The sequence below is a fragment of the Drosophila arizonae genome, chromosome 2, assembly GCF_054131065.1.
Source record: "Drosophila arizonae isolate 15081-1271.41 chromosome 2, UAZ_ARI_1.0, whole genome shotgun sequence".
Classification (NCBI taxonomy): Eukaryota; Metazoa; Arthropoda; class Insecta; order Diptera; family Drosophilidae; genus Drosophila; species Drosophila arizonae.
In genome coordinates, this window is record NC_142922.1 from 21,609,405 (window position 1) to 21,627,524 (window position 18,120).

The window sequence follows — 18,120 nt, forward strand, 5'->3', positions numbered from 1 at the left end:
TTACTTTGTGTAAACGTAAACGTAAACGTAAACGCATTCCCGTTTCGGCGCCGGAGTCGAAGGCAGCGCCTCGGCGGGCATGTGAGCAGCATCGTCGTCGTAATCCCAATACATTTTAACCAATCCACTTTTTCATCGTTTCATCGAATCATTTATATCACAAACGGGAGCATTAAATCGAATTAAGCTTATAAGCAGATACAGCCAGCGCATTCCAAACACAGCCCAAACCCAGCCCAAGCCCAGCCCTGCCCTGCCCTGCCCTGCCGATGCCCATCGGGCACAAGTAGTAGACGAATCGCTACGTCCTGCACTCAACAAATGAAACGCATACAAACAATTGGCTTATGAGCGGTACGCAGGACGCTGTCTGGCCAATGTTTGTGATGTGGTGCCACGCTATGGTGCTGCGGTGCTGTGGTTGCCGCTGTGGCATGCAGCATACAGGTTCTCTCTGGGTGTCGCTTCGGCTGCTTTGGTTGACTGGCTTATCTGCTTTACTTTGGGCCAAGCGCCAGCTCGCTCCCCAGTGTAAACGCTTCTCAGTTCCCTCGCAGCTCGCAGCCCTCAGTCCACCTCCAGTGCTGCGTCCTATCTGCTGCATGCTTTATTGATAAATATTTGCACAAGTGTGAAAATTTCATTACGCTGCTCTGCTTATATTTAAATTACTTTCTTCATTCCCTTAATATGCCCTTTTGCAGAGGGTATGCCAATTTCGTATTCGCTTATGAGACGCGTATATAGATAGTAAGTAGAATTAGTTTATAGATATACATTCTAGATCGGCATGAGCTGCTGAGTATCATAATATTTAAAACAGCTGAGAGCTATCGAGGAATCTGTATATTTTCAAAAAATCTTGAAAGTGGGAATCTATTATTTGAAGTGGAATTTCAAGAATTTCTCAGTTAAGCACTTGAACCTATAGTAAGCCTCAGAAAATCCATCCTCTATATAAAATGGGTCCCATAGTAGCAAATACTCTGTATCATATGGCCACCAGGGCATCTGATCTTCGTTATATAAAGCTCTGCCTTAATTTCGTCGTTCTTTTGTTGCTGCTGGCAGCTCAACTTGGCCGTCGTTTGGCATCAGTTTCAAGTGTCTTCCTGGTAAGGAATATATACGTATATGTAGGTGCGCTCTTTATCAACATATATATAAATATATTATTTGGCCAGCGATTGCTCACTTTGGCATTCTTTTATGGTCTGTGTGTTGGGTTTCTTTTTGATGTGTTTGGGGATTTGTATTCGACGTCTAGCTTTGAGGTAATGCGATGCCAATCTATTAAGTAAACTGAGCGCTCACATGCACTCACATACCTTATTGAAATATATATTCAAAGCAGGAGACCAAAGCTATTTTCAAAACCCAGAAACTCATTTATATCTGATGAGGTACAACATTGAAATGAGCACTTTTTCATAGAAAACTTTTCAATGTAAGGAATCGAACTTACCTTCGGGCTAGGCCTTTGAGCAAATTGCTCAACAAACCATTGGGCTTTAATTGAAATTTAATTAAGTCTAAAATAAAAATTAACTTTCTGCGCTGATTTAATTCAGTTGAAACTTGAAATTGACTATATCAATAAATAAAATAATATGTAAAAGAAAAGCTCATTGAAATCAATAAACTATTTAAAATCAATAAACTTTTTATGTATAGCATCAGAATTACCTCTGATTATATTGATAATTCAAAAAAAAAAAAAAACAAAAAAATAAAAATAAAAAAAATTAAAAAATAAACAAATATATAGTTTATTTTTCGCAGAATATACGTTGATCATTTAATTTTATGAATTAATATTGTAAATTAATTAAGTAAAACAAAGTACTTTATACATATTTTTTAAAGCATTTTATTGAGCTGCTTACCAGGCCTTGATTAAAATTTAATTAATCTGACTATAAATACTCGTATACATTTTAATAATATTAAAAATATACGTATATATATATTTAAATATATGTATTTTTTTATTAAATTATAATACATTTAATTACATTTAGAAGAAAAGCCACTCTACTCTGGCATACATTATTCATGCGTCAGAGAAAACTCATTAGGACTTCAAATAAATAAAATGGATATTTGTTTAATAAAGTAAAGAGCAAGCCACACTGCTCACCAAACCCTAATTGAAATTTAATGAAATCTTAAAAAAAAAAATAAGCACACACACACACACACACACACACACGAACACGTTCATAATTTTTTGTTAGATTTGCACGTTTTCTGTAATATTTTCGTGGATTTTTTTAAAAGTCATGTGCCAACAATTACAACACATGCACAAGGCTGCCCACGAGTGTGCGTATTTGAAAATACAACCTACTCATGCATTATGTGCGTGTGTGTGTTGCTGTAGTTGTACTTCTAAGCGCAGCCGTGCATAAATGAGCAATTCCGCTCGCGGCGCTGTTTCGTCAACATTTGGTGAACAAAAAAAAAAAAAACCAAACAAAAAAAACGAAAATATTTATTGATTTGCAAGTTTGGTTTTGGTGCTGTCGACAGGCGTCGGGCTGACAGGCGCAGGTTTATAAATTAGCAACAGTCTGTGCGACTACACACAGCACCCTCAACTCCAGCCCCAGTGCCTCGGCTGCCGCCCCCCAATCACCGCCCACCGCGCAGCAGTTAGCCAGCTTTAGCTTCGCCATTTCGCCATGTTTGCTTATTGAAATTCTGTATTGCATATCCGCAGGCGCGCATGATTTGTTGAATGTTAAACACATTTCAACTACACCACGTTCGCGTTAACGTAAACGAAATACTTATGGCCTTGTAATGCATATTCAATTACGCCAACGTCAACACCAAAGGCCAACGCAGCCAAAAAATCAAATGACTTTTAATTGGGGTCTCGCTCACCACTAACAACAACAACATCTGTTGATACTTTATATATTTAATTAGGATTGGCCTCTGATCGAACAACGCTCAATGGTCCTTTGAAAAGTGTTTCAATTTTTCTGCTGCCTTTTGTGACTATTTTACACGTGATTTGCATTTTAATTAGGAACTCTAATTTCGAATCAAACCATTTGGTGCTCTTCATTATCGACCTGTTTAATATTGTGAATAGTTGGTTCAATTAAACTGAAATGTCAACTAAATTGCATTCACTTATTTACTTGGTCAGAAAGAACAAAAAATTTAGTTTAAGAGATGGACGAAATAGTTATTTTGATATAGAAATATTTTAAATGAATAAATTGCATACATTTGTATTGCTCATATTAAAAAGTTAAGTTTTCATTAATATTTACCGATGTTAGTAATTCTATTTCTATATTTATATTTAATTCCATATTTGAAAAACTTTGAGTGCCTCCTTCGCTTCTCAGTATTACTATCTGAAAATTAAATTAATAACTATATGTATTAAAAAATAGACTTCTCTTGACAGAGTTCCGGATATCTCTTAGCTAAAATTTTCCATAAATGCAGTGTTAATAAACCAAAATAATATGATTAGAATAATACTACAAAAATATTGGACCACCCAATTTTTTAAATATCTATAAATTTTCTTAATATTTGCTTTATATCAGGAAAATAGAATTCTGAAAATCCGTAACTAAATGTAAATGTAAATCCGTTCTGTTTTTCAATCATTTGCATAAATTGCTCGTCGTTTACATATTGTCTGTCTTTTTTCCCTTCTGCACTTGCAGATGGACGGATGGGTCTATCCATATTGCCGCTGGCAGCGCTGCTCACTGGAACGCTCTTCACCGTGGGCATCGCCGTGTTGTTTGTGGTTGTCATTGCGGTGCGTCGACGCCGGTGCCAGGGAGCGCGAAATTTGTGCGATGACAAGGACAAGCATTTGGGTGAGTAGGACGAGAGTGGAGATAGGCCGGCCAAGCAGGGCACAAAAACTAACCTGGGCACCATTTTATTCGATGCGTCAGGTATGGATGTGACGGTCACTGCACCGCTGGAGACTGGTGCCGGGCATCAGCGCCTGGTTGTGGCCTACACGCTGAAGCAGGGCATCGAGAAGCAGCCGGACATACTGAATGCGCAAAAAAGCGCAACTGGCAGTGACACATCGTCGCCGTTGGGAAATCGACAGAGTGGTTTATTTATGGGCGGCAGCAACGGCGCCGCGCCCAGCGGTGCAGCGAATCATAAAACTGCGGAATATGTAAGTAGTTGTAGCTGCAGCTCCCTGCACACACATGCGAAAGGCGTTGCAAGCTAACATTTGGCGTATTGCAGGACGTGAATGTGCCGCACCTGAACAGCCCGCCCTCGCAGTCCAGCACACTGAAACTGGAAAGCGAGAATGCAGCGAAGAGCTATCAGCCGCCAGCAGCGGCGGCTGCTCCGCTCCTCTACGATGCCATGCCCACGCTTAGTCGCTACGAGCAGCTGGGCCTGAATGTGGGCGGCTATGCTGCCGGCGGTGTAGGCGGTGGGGGTGGGGGCGGCAGCAACAGCACGCTGAGCTCCGCCGGCAGCGTGGCCAACTCCACGAGCAATGCGCACGGCACTGGCAGCAGCAGCAGCGGCGGCGGTCACTATGGTGTCCAGCATTTGCATCACACTCTGCCCCACGGCATGGCCTCGGGCAGCTTGCCGCGCGGACGGGACCCGCTAACCCTGGCGGATTACCTCACCACCAGCAGCCTGATTGACTATAATCTGAGCAAGGCGGCAGCCGCGGCAGCGCCGATGGGCACGCATATGACGCTGCCCAAAGGCCTGGCCGGCGGTGCTGGCCTCTCGCCATCGCAGCTAACCACCATTACACAGAAATCGAACGCTGGACGCAATCACATCATCACGGACACGCTGCCCGGCCCGGAGAGCTGCGTCTAAGCTGCGGCTATCGAATTATCCTGGCATCAAACTAAAGACTGGCGCACAACCGAAAACAGAGATTCAAGAGAAACAAAAAACCGAAACCGAAACACAAATCGAATAGAAAAGCAGTAATTGAGGTAGTTGAATGAGAAATCACTATAGTAAATCTATATATATACATACATATATGTATAGAGCTAGGGCAAACACTTACCAAAACAAAAAGTAAACTAACTATTCGTAACTAGCAAACAGTTCTACGATCGTGTCTCTAAGCATTCAATTCTTATTGTTAGACCTAATGTAGTTTTTAATATTTAGTCAATGTATGTGTTCGTGTGCATGTGTGTCTGTTTGTTTGTACATGTTTAGTGTAAATGTGTTTCTAGCTGTAAACATATACATACATATTTATATATATATCTAGACATATGTAGCCAGGTAGTCAGCATCAAGTATGATCAGATGTAATTGAATATATCCATGGTTCTATGACAAGATATTGGGCGAAGACATATCCAGACCGGAAAACATCTATAAACATCTGCTAAATGGAATTGTATTACCTTAAAGAAAGATTTCAGTTAACTTTGAAAGTACATCTTTAAGAGAGATATTCGACTTTTATATATCAGTAAGAAAGGTGAAAATATATTTGACTCCACTGAGATTTTGGTAATCTGAATCCAAGAATATTTTTAACTGAAGTTGTCGTCAAAGCGGGTTCCTATAAACAATCATAATATCAATTTGAGTAAAAATAAACTAAGTATAAACCGTTATTCATACTTGATGCTGAAGCTGAGGCGCAACTATTATTAAAAAACCAAAAAAATCATCTTGTTGAATTTTGCTGTGTACTTCCAAGCAAACCCCAAAGTGTTGTTAAGATAAGTTTTCCTTTCCCTCTTTTACTCAATGAGAACATATCCTACCAAAAACGAAAAGAACAAAAAAACATATCCTTTACTGTCCAATGGAGCCTTTACCGTTACTTAGCCGCAACTATTTGAACTGCCCAAGATCAAAGTCAAAAAACAAGCATTTCACATTTGGGGGTCAACCCAATGGGAAAAAGTTATATTGGGAACACGTCGTGGGCCATTGCCTGTCCCTTAGAGAGAGTGAGCGCGAGGGAGAGCCGCAGAGAGAAACAGAGATGAAGAAAGAGAGAGAGAGTTGGGGGAAAAACGAGCCATTTTGGCCATTATTTAACTTTTAAACACGCACCAGGAACAGCAGCCCGGCAGATTTGAATTTAATGGGCATTGGGCATTGGCCATGGCTAACAGGCCAGCCGTCCAGCCGGCCAGCCAGCCAGTCAGCTAGCCAACAAGTGAGCAATAAAGAAAAGTTTAGAAAAATATGCGATAACCGCCCTGTGGATACCCATAATAAGCTCACGAACGATTGAATGGCCATGGAACACAATAAAAGCTGGCTAAGGACTCAAACGAACTGCGGGCCAGGCTGGCGGGCGGGCGAAAACTCGGGCATGAATTTGTGCGCACGATAGCGCAAAATGATGACAATAAATGGAAAAGTTTTTAATAAGCCAATAAAATGATTTATATGGCTAACATTGAGCTAGAGAGAGACAGCGAGAAAGAGAGAGAGAGAGAGAGAGAGAGAGAGAGAGAGGGAGAGAGAGCTAAGGTATGTGCAGCATACTCAGCAGGTTTATTAATCTTAGGCCAAAGTCCGATTGTTGATTTACCAACTGCTTCCGACAATTTTATAAACATGACTTCAACACACACATAAATTCCATAAAACAATTTCTAGAGTTAATTTAAAAGACAAACGAGAGGAGTCTTATCACTATAATGATTTATCAGTTTTCGAATTAAATATATCACTTTTGTCTAAAATGAGATTTATGCTTAAAGATGCCCAAATTTGCATTCAGTGCAGCTTATTTTATATTCCGGAAATTCCGCCTAGAGCTCCCCATATCATTTTTGTTAATCAATTGTTAAGAGAATACAACGAATTATTTAGTTAAAATTAAAAAGAAATCTCTGGGACAGTCGTATTAGCAAGCAGTTCAAAAAGTTGTTGGAAAAATCCATTTCAAAAAGTCTATTGCTTTCAAATAAATATTTTTTTAAACAAAAAGAAATGAGAATGCCTTTCGAAAAGGTATGGCAATTGTTATCAAGGCATGTTCGCATATCAGAAATGCATCCCATATGTTTAAACTATTAAATTAATAAGTGTTCAAAGGTTGATCATCGTCATTTGGATTTTTAGGGTCTACAAATTGCATTTCTAACGAAAAACAAACTAAAAGTAATTTAAAAAATAAATATATAAATAAATTTAAATATTAAGAATGTGTGAATAAACTAGAAAAAAAAGCATATAAAGTTGTAAAACCCGAAAAAGCATAAATTGTATTGCTATAGATAAAAGTAAAAATCATAAACTTCCTTCCTTCAACGTGTATAAGCTAACGTCCCCTGCTGTAGATATTCAGTACGAGTAGTTGAAATTTTCAAAAAACGAAATCATGTAGTGCTACATATACATATACATACACACATATATTACGATCATGAACAAGATTATGAGAGATGAGGAAACAGCATACGAACATGTATCAACGGGCCTCCAAGAGGGCGACGCATTGTACATAAATACATAAGTCAAAAAACCAACGTAAGCACGATGATTGTAACTATCTATGTAAAAATGCTTAAAATATTTGTGATAAAGTAATAGTGTTAATGATAAGTAATAAAACATGACATATTATGAAAAATATATCCATTGTTTTCTGAGAGGTTTCTTTTACTTACACCAGAAGTTCTAAAATGGTTCATTTATGACGGGTCTATAAGTCCACTAAAAATAATGTGACTCATAATAGACTATTTAAAACTCGATCACTGACCCAAAATTATATACACAGTGAGATATTATTTTTCTATATTCTCAATAGATTCAAGCTGAGTAATCTTCCCCAGGAAATATGATATAAGTATTTTCTTCTAAAACTGCAATCAGAATAGCCACAAACTTGAGCCCTTATTGCTTCACAGACTACTCTTTCCGTAACAATATATAGAACTTCCAGCTGAATAATTCACAGACATGTATAAAAGTTCATTAAACGCATCAGAGCTAAGCGTAATGACAATACACAATACGTTTGAATCTGTAAATGAATCAGGAATATGTACATATATCTGACTGAGCAATGATTAATAATGCATACCCTACAGCTATTTGAGCTTTACCTAGAGTGGATTTAAATTGAGACTTTGTAGCCCTCTCCATTAACAGATCTTTGTTTTTTATATATAAAATAATCTGAAACAAGCCTCTAAAAACATTCAGTAATTTAATATTTAATTAGATGCTCAAAGGGTATTCAAAAGTCTATGCTTGACTTGTAGCCGACTCTTATCGCAGTTTGCGGAATGAGGAAATGTTGACAGATTAAGCCGAAGCAGTGGCGCAGGCAGATTTTATAAGAGGGCACCTGTCTAGGCAGACCAATGAAAACAGCCGGATGCATACATAGATCACGCTTCAGTCGTAGCGGTTTCTTTACGAGCCCCCAGTCGACGCCACTGTGAGTCTACGAAAATACAGTTAGTGATTATAAAGTCAGATTGCAGTTTTTGATTTGTGTTCAAATTTACTCAAAAGCTCAGTGTCAACGCGTCTTTGTGCTCAGCATCAGCGAAATGAAGTCGTTTACTGTTTTTTTGCTGCTCACCCTTGGCATTGTCGCCTGTAGTGCCAGGGTATGGAAATTCGTCAGATTTGGTGCACTATAATCAATAATGTTTTGCAGCATCATCATGAAGCTGATGCACCTAAGCTGCCCATTACGCTCTATTATGAAGCCCTCTGTCCCTACTGCATGCATTTTGTAACCACTCAGCTGAACCCGTCGATGGTGCGCAAGGATCGACTGCACTACACGAACCTAACCCTGGTGCCCTTCGGCAACGCCCACGTAAGTGATTTGCATGTGCAGCGACTAGAGGTCTCGTCCATATGAATGAGCATTTGCTGCTACAGCTGAACGAGAAGGGTGAGGTGACCTGTCAGCACGGCGAGGACGAGTGCGAGCTGAATGCCTGGCATGCCTGCATACTGGAGCACAACGACATCAACATATCACTAAAGCTAATTGCCTGCATGATGCGCGGTCGCAAGAATAATCTAGACAAGTGCGCCAATAGATATGGCATTGATGTGACTGCTGTGAAGGACTGCAAGAGCGCGCGCAGCGTGGATGAGATATTACAGAAATATGCTGAGGCGACGGCTCAAGTGGACTTTCGAGGGGTGCCGGCCATAGCAGTGGATAATGCAAGTATAATCAGCTTTAGCTCAAGATTATATTACAAGCAATTCTCCATTTTCAATCAGGAATTCAAGTCTGATGACCAGGATGAACTGACGGATAACTTTGACCAAACATTCTGTGCCAAGTACAAAGCCAAGTTTAACATAAGACTCAAGAATTGTTAGCAATATGCCAAGCAATGTAGTTTTATGAACATTTATAGTTGCAAATATACAAATATATACATAAATTGGTATTTTCAAAGTCACTAAGCATTCGTGAATATAAAAAGTATTTGATTTTGGCCAACACTGGACGAAACGGCTTTAGTACATAATTAAAAGATCACAATTGAATATCTAACTTAGTTTTGATTTTGATTACCCCAATATTTATACCTTATATAATATTCAGCAATTAGTTTTTCTTTTCGAGCATTGCAATAATTCTGTCCAGCTTTGCGGTTTGCTGCGCTTCGAATTCATCCAGTCTTTTAGTAATTGTGAGCTGCAGCTGCTCGAACTTGGCGTCGACTTGCTGCTGTACACTTGGACTGATATCAGCGGCAGCGGCTGGTGGCATTGGATTAGGCTGTGCTGGGCACGAAAGGCCTTTCATCATGCACAGAAACTTTTGCAACTTCTCATCATTTTCATCGGCCTGATTGGGCGAGCCGCTCGTGCCGCCTTTTTGCAGCAACTCCTGTATCTTCTGTATATCAAATGGCTTTTGCTGCTGAGTGGTAATACCATTCGGATTCGGAGCTATGTGCAGCATAGCGCCATAAACACAAATCTCCTTGGCAGAGGTTAGTAGCTTCAGATTAATCTCGGCTATGCCAGAGCGATCGATTTCGACATCGTAACGATAGGGTCGTATGGGTATATCCGCCTCTTGCTCTTCAATGCTGGTGCCATAGATGGTCTCCAGATACTCCTGTGTGGGCCCAACAAAGACCTCCACTTTGGGTGCGCTGCACACAAGCGTTATGGCGGCAATTTTAAAATTTGGCGATATTTTAAATTGCAGTTCACAGGGTATTGACGGGCAGTCGTTGTTCGAGAACAAAACAGCGCGTTCCTCATCGATAACATCGTCCAAGTCGGGCCTGCAAATATGTACATAATTGTATATATAAATATGTGTGTAAACCAGTTTGGGCGTGAATGCAATTTTTAGCTGTAAATGGAAATCCTTTGTCTAACTTTTCAAAGACATCTTCGTCCGAGTGCCGTGTGGGTATCACCTGTTGCAGCTCTTTGCCAGCTGTTTGGGCCCAGCTGCATCGCGCAGTTACTTTCTCAGTCATAATTTTCAGTTGTGAGTAATAATAGCGATAATAAAAACTATTGCAGCAGCTAAGCTCACAAACGCTTTGTTTACTGCTGCTTCTTCTACGCTCAGATACAGAGGCTGCCCATCTGTTGCGATAGCAGGGCGAAAATCCAAACAGCAGGGTTGCATTTTTCGATACGAGTTTGGCGCCAAACGTAACCGCCTTACGTAATACCAACCGCGAACAGCCCACACAGCGTTGCAATACGCAGTTTTGACAGCCACGACCTTGATAAGCCCCCTTGTAGGTCATATTTGAGTAGACCCAAAGGAAAGCGACAGTGCTATAAGCGCCATCGCCGCAAGTATAACATAATTTTCCGTAAACTAGTACAATTATCAAATATGGGTGGCAAGTACAAGATTGTAATGGTTCGCCACGGCGAGTCCGAGTGGAACCAGAAAAATCAATTCTGCGGCTGGTATGATGCCAATCTGAGCGATAAGGGTAAATTCAAGTTCTCATAATGAAAGACCTAATACAATCAATCGATACTTTGTGATCAGGCAAGGAGGAGGCTCTAGCTGCTGGCAAGGCCGTTAAGAACGCTGGCCTTGAATTCGATGTGGCCCACACGTCGGTGCTGACCCGCGCACAGGTCACTTTGGCCAGCATTCTGCAGGCCAGCGGCCACAAGGAGATCCCCATCTACAAGACCTGGCGCCTGAATGAGCGTCACTATGGTGGTTTGACCGGCCTGAACAAGGCTGAAACCGCCGCCAAATATGGCGAGGCTCAGGTGCAAATCTGGCGTCGCAGCTTCGACACCCCGCCACCACCGATGGAGCCCGGCCATCCCTACTACGACACCATTGTCAAGGATCCGCGTTACGCCGATGGACCCAAGCCCGAGGAGTTCCCCATGTTCGAGTCACTGAAGCTGACCATCGAGCGCACACTGCCATACTGGAACGATGTCATCATTCCACAGATGAAGGAGGGCAAGCGCATCCTGATTGCAGCCCACGGCAACAGTCTGCGCGGCATTGTCAAGCATTTAGATAGTGCGTCACAGTTGTCCTAAATTCTTGATCATTTTTAAAGTATCCACTTCATCCATACAGATCTGTCTGAGGATGCCATCATGGCCCTGAACTTGCCCACTGGCATACCGTTTGTCTACGAGCTGGACGAGAACTTCAAGCCCGTCGTGTCCATGCAGTTCCTTGGCGACGAGGAGACAGTCAAGAAGGCCATCGAAGCTGTTGCTGCCCAGGGCAAGGCCAAGTAAACGCTAATCTCTATCTCAAAATAAACAAGCACAATTGCTAGACATTGTTAAGTTCGGCTAGACGCTGGACTCATCCTCCCGTTTGTTGTTGTGGTTCTTGTAGCACGAATCCGGTTCATCCCCACTCCCAAGTACAGTTAATAAATAATTTATTATAACAGAAGCCAAAGGTCAGATCTTTGGGTTTTATTACATTCACTTCCTCCGCTGATTCGATCACTTACGTTTCTTCTTGCCATCCTTGGCTAGCTCCAGGCCCAATATGCACTTGGGCGGCACCTTATAGGTCTCCGTGAGCAGCGTGTATATGAAGCGGATCTGATTGCCCTGCACCTGCAGCTGCTCGTGCTTCTGGTGAGGAAGCTTGACGATGCTGGTGCTGGCGGCAGCGCCTTGTTTGCACAGCTTTATCAGCTCGGTCATGATGATGCCGTAGGCCTCGATGTTGCTCACCAGGGTTACTTTCTTGTTGCCTGACCTGGTGGCCAGGGACATTTGTATTTGGGGCTTGCCACTGGTGTCCTTGCCGCTGCACATTTGATAGGAATGCTCCATTTTACTTGTGATAATGGAGGTCAGTTCGCTCAGTGTACCCTCTCGATCGCCACACAGCTCCTGGAGCACCGCATCGGGACGCACCAGCTTCGTCTGCGGATCGATTAGGTTATGCTTGCTCACATATTCGCGCACTATCTTCTTGACCTGACCCACGGGAATGCCCTCGCCTCGTTTGTAGTTCAACTTTGTGAAGAATGCGGCGGTGACGTCGGACACGATGTACATCTCCTTGAGCTCTGAGTGGAACAGTAGCTTCTCGGTCGTTGCTCCGCTGCTATCGCCCGTCTTCACATCCGTTATAAAGTTCACCAGTTCTGGATGCTCCAGATCGACGGAGATGATCTTATCCACGCCCTTCGTCTCCTCCCGCACCACTATGAAGCCCTGATCGACCATCTCTGCCAGAAAATTGGACAGCTTCTTGTAGCGCGTCTTCTTCAAGTCAATCGGTTCAGCTGCCTCGGGCACCACGTAAAGCCTAAAGAAGTTGCTCGTTAATAGCGGCAGCGGCAGCTTCTTGCCATTGTGCTTAAGCGCAGCCAAAAATGCCTTTTTGAGCAACGCTTCCGGTGTGGCCTCATCTGGTGATGGTGCTTCAGGAACTGCTGAAGTTTCACTAGTCTCGTCCAGCGTTAAGGCCGCTGTGCTGGACTCCAATTCAGCTGATTCTGCAGCTTGTGATATCGGTTCGGGTGAAGATGCCTGCTCGGGTTGTGGAGCCTTTATCACTTTGCGCTGATGATCTGGACTACCCAAGGCGGGAAAGTCGTCACCCGTCAGGGGCTTCATCTTAACCAGAGGAATTTGTTGCAACATGCTGGGCTCATGGGCCCACAGCTTATCGCCGAACATGTGCAGCATTTTAACAGCCACGCCATGACCACCGCACATGTAGAGATCATCGCTGGAGCGCGCCAGCTGGCCCACGCCCACAGCCGAACTATTATTTGTCAAGTTAACAGCAACTGCAGGAAACGAAATCGGAAAGATTAGAAGTAAATTCAATATACAATATTCCATACACTCACTCAACTGATCCTTCTTGAAGTGTCCATACATTTGGTGGCCAACGCCAAGCGGCACCACGCCGGGCAGCATCAAATCCGCCCCATTCGACAGCTTCGGCAGCACGCCCTCGTGTGTGGTGAAATAAGGCAGTATGTCGGGCGTTGCCCACAGTGTGTAGAGCGTGGGCACCAGCTGCCCGCCATCCAGCTCAAAGAACATCGGCTGCTTGTCCACGCAGTAGACCATGCTCGGCTGGCCGCCATGTGTGAGAATTTTCAGCTGCGTCACATTCGCCTTTGCCGGCAGCAGATTGTCGCCCGGCACATGTGGGAAGGCTAATTCGAGTCGAGCTCGCAGCTTCTTGGATTCGGAGCCTTTGAGAGCGGCACTGCTCTTTAATCTGTAGGGTTTTAAAAACATGAGCGGAACTTACGAACAATTTGCGCACGTAAACCAAACTAACTAAATAAATAAGAACTAACTGACGGTCACAATAGACACGCGCCGTCGCCTGATGAGCGAAAAATAAACAGCTGATCCGTGACTTTCAAAAGTAGCTAAACAATATAATTTAAAGAATAATGTATGAGTTCATCTATTGAATTTCGTAGTTGTATTGTAGTTTATTGCTCTGCGGATAACTAATGCACATTTCATAATTTATCGTAAATATATTTAACCTATAGTTCACAATAGATTTTTGTTGATATATAAATTTCTGTTAACAGTTTGCCGGCTCCACTGTTAAGAGACTCAATAGGTTACGCAAAAAGCAGCTCTGTCACTGTTAATGTTAACTAACAGCTCGATGGTGACGTCACAGTTTCGGCTCTGTTACTCAGTTTGAAATTTGGCGGGCACTTAGCAAATATCCTTCTCCTCAGTAATAAATGTATTATATTATATATTATGTATTTTATTATATTATATATTTCAAATTTAAACTAAAGACTTTTTGAATGCTAAATTATTATAGCTAAATTGCACAAAAAAAAGGAAAACTAAGGTGTCAAAAATCTATAAATTGCGTTTTCCAATTCTATTACGCTCTAATTTTTTAGAAAACATATCCAAAAGTAGATAGCCTTATGTTTTAGAGCGCATCCGAAGAGATTAAGCTTTGATATAGTCCAATAGACTACGTGAGACACAATAAATCAGAGAGTAAGTAACATAGATTAGGAGGGGAACAGAAGAAGAAAGAGCAGAATGAAGACAAACAGTAAAAACCATAACGTTTTTTCTCTTAAATTGTACTCAATAAAAATGAATACTCTTTTATTTGAAGAATAAAATAAACGTTCACATCAAAGACTCGCTTGATGCAAATTAGCACGCTACATTTGACGATCTCAAATCGTTTTGTGAGTTAATTATGCATATGAATAAATTATAAGTATAATAATATTCGACGAGGAATGGAGCTTAATCGAAGTATTTCTTGAATTCCAAGCAACCGGCCCAGTTCTCATCCCAGCCGGGAGTCACCTTCTTGGCGTTCTCGTACCACTTGTTGACGTTAGCGTACTTGCTGATGTCGAATTTGGCCACTTCGAAGCTGGACACTGTGGACAAGATGGCAATGTCGGCGACGGTGAGCGAGTCGCCAGCGACGTAGGTCTGACCCTCCAGGAAGGTGTTCAGGAATTCGAAGGCAGCCTCGATCTTCTTGAAAGCCTCGGGATCGGCGGGCGCCTTGGCGAACACCTGTGGATAGTAGTAGTTGGCAAAGCTCTGGTACAGGGTGCCCATGTCGAAGTACAACCTCTGGTTGATCAGGGCGCGCTTCTTGGGGCACTTGGGATAGAGCGAGTCGGTCTTGCCGTACTTCTCCACCAGGTAGACCAGAATGGCGCGCGACTCCCACAGCGCGAAGCCATTGTCCACTAGAGTGGGGATCGTGTGCTGGGGATTGATCTTCAGGAATTCGGGCGTCAGATGCTCGCCGGCCTGCAGATTCAGCAGCTTCTTGTTCAGCTCAACGCCAACAGCCTTAGCGGCCATGATGACGGAGCGGCAGGGCGAGGAGCCGGGCAGATAGTAGAAGTCAACCATGTTTGTTTTACTATAATTAGAAGAGCACAGAGAATAAACTACCATTAGACGCGCACTATAATTTCAGCAAAAACATATGGAAGCCCATTGGGACTCATAATTAAATATCGGGCTCATTGTCATGTATGTATGCATGATTTATTTTAGAATTTATATACGTAGTCCTGTGATGTCATAGATATAACTTGTTATTTGTTTTTCTCATTTGGGTTTTTTCCACACACTTCAAATAGTTTTATCTATTGTTTTTGGCTCACAAACACAAATGCACACACACTTTGATATATACATTGTCCATTATGTATCTGTGTAGTTGAACACTTACTTTTTTGCAGAAAATTGACAACGCGCTGTGCTGAGTTCCAAGCAAGACTGTTGAGCTTTTCAAGAGACGCGCGGCTTTTATAGACCGCCGGCGTGAGTCAGTCACCGGCCGCTATGAAACCGGCAAACACAAGCAACGGGTTATCTACGGTTTGGGGGGAGCACAGTAAATACACAAATATGCATACACACATACACAGACACACCCAGAGAGTTAGATGCCAAAAGACCGCTTGTTGATTTCGCGTGTTTGGCGTTGTTTGTATGCTCATACACATACATACATACATACATACATACATACATACATACATACATACATACATACATACATACATACAAACATACATACATACAAAGTTGCTATACTTTTTGTTTTCGAATTCAGTCCCATAGTTGTTGTTTGACTCTTTGCTGTATGAATGTATGCACATATATTGCAAAAATTCTCTAATAGGTATGTGTGTATATATATTTTATTCATATGAACATTCACATAATATAGACAGCTTGAGCTTCTATTACGTCCATTATAAACAATTTTGCCTATGGCAAATTGTGTGAATTCTTTGCAGCTGTTGTTAATTAAAACTTGAGAAATTTAAGATATGACAGTAATCACGATAACTTAATTGTAAAATAATTGTTAAAACCGACATGAATACATTTGATTTACGAAAATGAAATTTGAGAACAAACAACAAACAAATATTCAGTCAAGTAGTGCATTTTCGAATGGCCTTGAAAGCGTCAGATTATACACATTCGTATGTATGTGTGTATGTAACTATCCATATGTATGAGCGTATAACAAAATATAACAATCTTGGACGTTCAGCTGCCCACGCCCTTGACATGCGATCGATTGAGAGCAAAAGCATTGCCGTTAAAGGCATGAAAATAAACGCTGTTTACAATGTATAACAATATTTGCCAGTAATCATTACTTGCTTGTATTGTTCCTATGTATGTATAGCAGAATGTCTGTACGAATGTGTATTTCTTAATGTTATTGACTTTCCCTTAAAGGCAAAGCTAAACTTAGTTCATGGCTATTAGTGTAGCCGATTGTACTACCAGAGATATTTTCTTTGTGAAGGGCCACAAATGGTCGCCATTATAATTAGCTAAGGTCACGCAAAGTCGCCAGGAGCTGTATACAATAAATATATACATACATATGTATCAACCTGGCCATAACTTTTATTATCCTATAATTACATTTTCGATTTTTATTAGACGCAAAAGATCTCTTTCTTTGGCTTAATATTCTAACATAAATACATCACATATTAATTTTCTGGCTTAAATCATTTTAGTTTATGTTTATGTTTTATGTATAAGATTTCATTAGGTTTCATAAAAATTCAGTTCAGTAAAGTGTATCTCAATGACGAAATTCAGCTCATTCATATTACTAATTTACAAAAACAAAATACATAAATGACTTGGCATTTATTTTGTACGTACGACTCGAATATTCTATGAACATCAAACATTTTTACTTTTATCAGTTTCACAACTGTCTAATTTTACTATCACCATGACACTGCATAAAACATTTCAAAACAATGAGAGCCGGCTCACTATGATGGGGGTACACGTCAGTCAAATCTTCAAGCCAAAAACAACTCGAGCAAACTGTTGCGAACTGAGAGCTGAGAAAGCTTTAGTCACCTCTCCATATTCTAGAATGTTCGCAGCTCTGAGAAAACCCCAAACATAAGAATGTGAAGAAGAAGCAGAAGCATAAGAAACCAACGGCAAGTTACTCATTTGTACATAATCCAACGATTCAATGAAAAGCATAAACAATGATTTGGGGTTTTACGCATCGATCTCTGACGAAGGGAACAAATGTAGAGAAAGGTCGTGGCGTCTATGAGCTATAAGCTTATTCATTTGTATGAATGTCCGAAGAACCAGTTTGCCTACTCCAACGACGCATGCGTCATGGAACCCTCTCATAAAAGATCCCCACAGCGGCGCAGAGAGGTTTGGCATTAGCTAAGAGAAGAGCAGCTGAATGCGAAGAGATTAATTGTAAGAGAGGCAATAAATAATAGTTTGAGGTAAATTCAATTTATATACATACATATTTATGTATATACCCTGTTTGTACGAAGCTCATTGAGAGCAGCCTGACACCAGAATCTGTGCCCGTAGTATTTAAGATCTGTAAACGTAGAACGAGCCGATAATAAATTACGAACAAAGATTAAATTGTATATACATTTATGTATATTCATTCTCTCATACATAGTAGATACAATGATTAAGCTCTGAACATATTTACAGGGTACATTTTAGCTACACAGCTATACACAGAACTATATGTATGTATAGTTCTATTGTATGTGTCTTTTGTATATGTACACCGGTTGGAAAGATTAAATAACACATGCCTGCAGAGCTTGGTAACTAAAAACCAAACTTGGTATTTTACGAACAGAATAATTCTAATGAAGT

At 41.2% G+C, this 18,120-nt stretch overlaps 6 protein-coding genes across 6 annotated transcripts in view; 3 read left to right on the plus strand and 3 right to left on the minus strand.

Annotated features, from left to right (window-relative positions):
- The window catches only part of side-III (sidestep III), a 98,544-nt gene extending 90,945 nt beyond the window's left edge, over positions 1 to 7,599 (plus strand). Inside the window, exons 16-18 of the mRNA XM_018000390.2 lie at positions 3,696 to 3,854; positions 3,936 to 4,171; positions 4,246 to 7,599. Of these exons, the coding sequence (XP_017855879.2) occupies positions 3,696 to 3,854; positions 3,936 to 4,171; positions 4,246 to 4,848 (998 nt within the window). The 3' untranslated portion in view covers positions 4,849 to 7,599. The remainder of the gene's footprint in view (positions 1 to 3,695; positions 3,855 to 3,935; positions 4,172 to 4,245) is intronic.
- LOC108608808 (uncharacterized) lies at positions 6,644 to 10,727 on the minus strand. Its single transcript, XM_018000377.2, has 2 exons — positions 10,345 to 10,727; positions 6,644 to 10,247 (listed from the first exon to the last, which is right to left on the minus strand). The coding sequence occupies exons 1-2, from the start codon at positions 10,725 to 10,727 to the stop codon at positions 9,557 to 9,559; spliced, it is 1,074 nt and encodes a 357-aa protein (XP_017855866.2). The 3' UTR covers positions 6,644 to 9,556.
- Positions 8,461 to 9,403, plus strand: GILT2 (Gamma-interferon-inducible lysosomal thiol reductase 2). Its single transcript, XM_018000379.2, has 4 exons — positions 8,461 to 8,588; positions 8,639 to 8,803; positions 8,869 to 9,162; positions 9,223 to 9,403. The coding sequence occupies exons 1-4, from the start codon at positions 8,529 to 8,531 to the stop codon at positions 9,322 to 9,324; spliced, it is 621 nt and encodes a 206-aa protein (XP_017855868.1). The 5' UTR covers positions 8,461 to 8,528; the 3' UTR covers positions 9,325 to 9,403.
- Positions 10,728 to 10,787: 60 nt separating the features above from the next.
- Pglym78 (phosphoglyceromutase 78) lies at positions 10,788 to 11,869 on the plus strand. Its single transcript, XM_018000378.2, has 3 exons — positions 10,788 to 10,922; positions 10,982 to 11,479; positions 11,540 to 11,869. The coding sequence occupies exons 1-3, from the start codon at positions 10,820 to 10,822 to the stop codon at positions 11,704 to 11,706; spliced, it is 768 nt and encodes a 255-aa protein (XP_017855867.1). The 5' UTR covers positions 10,788 to 10,819; the 3' UTR covers positions 11,707 to 11,869.
- Positions 11,855 to 13,983, minus strand: eIF2D (eukaryotic translation initiation factor 2D). Its single transcript, XM_018000376.2, has 2 exons — positions 13,293 to 13,983; positions 11,855 to 13,229 (listed from the first exon to the last, which is right to left on the minus strand). Exons 1-2 carry the CDS (start codon positions 13,690 to 13,692, stop codon positions 11,923 to 11,925), a joined length of 1,707 nt encoding a protein of 568 aa, XP_017855865.1. The 5' UTR covers positions 13,693 to 13,983; the 3' UTR covers positions 11,855 to 11,922.
- A 550-nt stretch (positions 13,984 to 14,533) lies between these two features.
- Positions 14,534 to 15,811, minus strand: LOC108608596 (glutathione S-transferase D1). Its single transcript, XM_089462060.1, has 2 exons — positions 15,653 to 15,811; positions 14,534 to 15,337 (listed from the first exon to the last, which is right to left on the minus strand). The coding sequence occupies exon 2, from the start codon at positions 15,325 to 15,327 to the stop codon at positions 14,698 to 14,700; it is 630 nt and encodes a 209-aa protein (XP_089318186.1). The 5' UTR covers positions 15,328 to 15,337; positions 15,653 to 15,811; the 3' UTR covers positions 14,534 to 14,697.
- Positions 15,812 to 18,120: the final 2,309 nt, after the last annotated feature.

What these genes read in the sequence shown, in the direction of transcription:
- GILT2 (XM_018000379.2), top strand. Translation starts at nt 8,529, where the DNA reads ATGAAGTCGTTTACTGTTTTTTTGCTGCTCACCCTTGGCATTGTCGCC. An exon ending in TGCCCTTCGGCAACGCCCAC is followed by an intron (nt 8,804 to 8,868) that starts GTAAGTGATTTG and finishes TTGCTGCTACAG; the next exon opens with CTGAACGAGAAGGGTGAGGT. An exon ending in CGGCCATAGCAGTGGATAAT is followed by an intron (nt 9,163 to 9,222) that starts GCAAGTATAATC and finishes ATTTTCAATCAG; the next exon opens with GAATTCAAGTCTGATGACCA.
- LOC108608808 (XM_018000377.2), bottom strand. Translation starts at nt 10,727, where the DNA reads ATGACCTACAAGGGGGCTTATCAAGGTCGTGGCTGTCAAAACTGCGTA. An exon ending in GACGAAGATGTCTTTGAAAA is followed by an intron (nt 10,248 to 10,344) that starts GTTAGACAAAGG and finishes ACATATTTGCAG; the next exon opens with GCCCGACTTGGACGATGTTA.
- Pglym78 (XM_018000378.2), top strand. Translation starts at nt 10,820, where the DNA reads ATGGGTGGCAAGTACAAGATTGTAATGGTTCGCCACGGCGAGTCCGAG. An exon ending in TGCCAATCTGAGCGATAAGG is followed by an intron (nt 10,923 to 10,981) that starts GTAAATTCAAGT and finishes CTTTGTGATCAG; the next exon opens with GCAAGGAGGAGGCTCTAGCT. An exon ending in CATTGTCAAGCATTTAGATA is followed by an intron (nt 11,480 to 11,539) that starts GTGCGTCACAGT and finishes TCATCCATACAG; the next exon opens with ATCTGTCTGAGGATGCCATC.
- eIF2D (XM_018000376.2), bottom strand. Translation starts at nt 13,692, where the DNA reads ATGTTTTTAAAACCCTACAGATTAAAGAGCAGTGCCGCTCTCAAAGGC. An exon ending in CTTCAAGAAGGATCAGTTGA is followed by an intron (nt 13,230 to 13,292) that starts GTGAGTGTATGG and finishes CGTTTCCTGCAG; the next exon opens with TTGCTGTTAACTTGACAAAT.
- LOC108608596 (XM_089462060.1), bottom strand. Translation starts at nt 15,327, where the DNA reads ATGGTTGACTTCTACTATCTGCCCGGCTCCTCGCCCTGCCGCTCCGTC.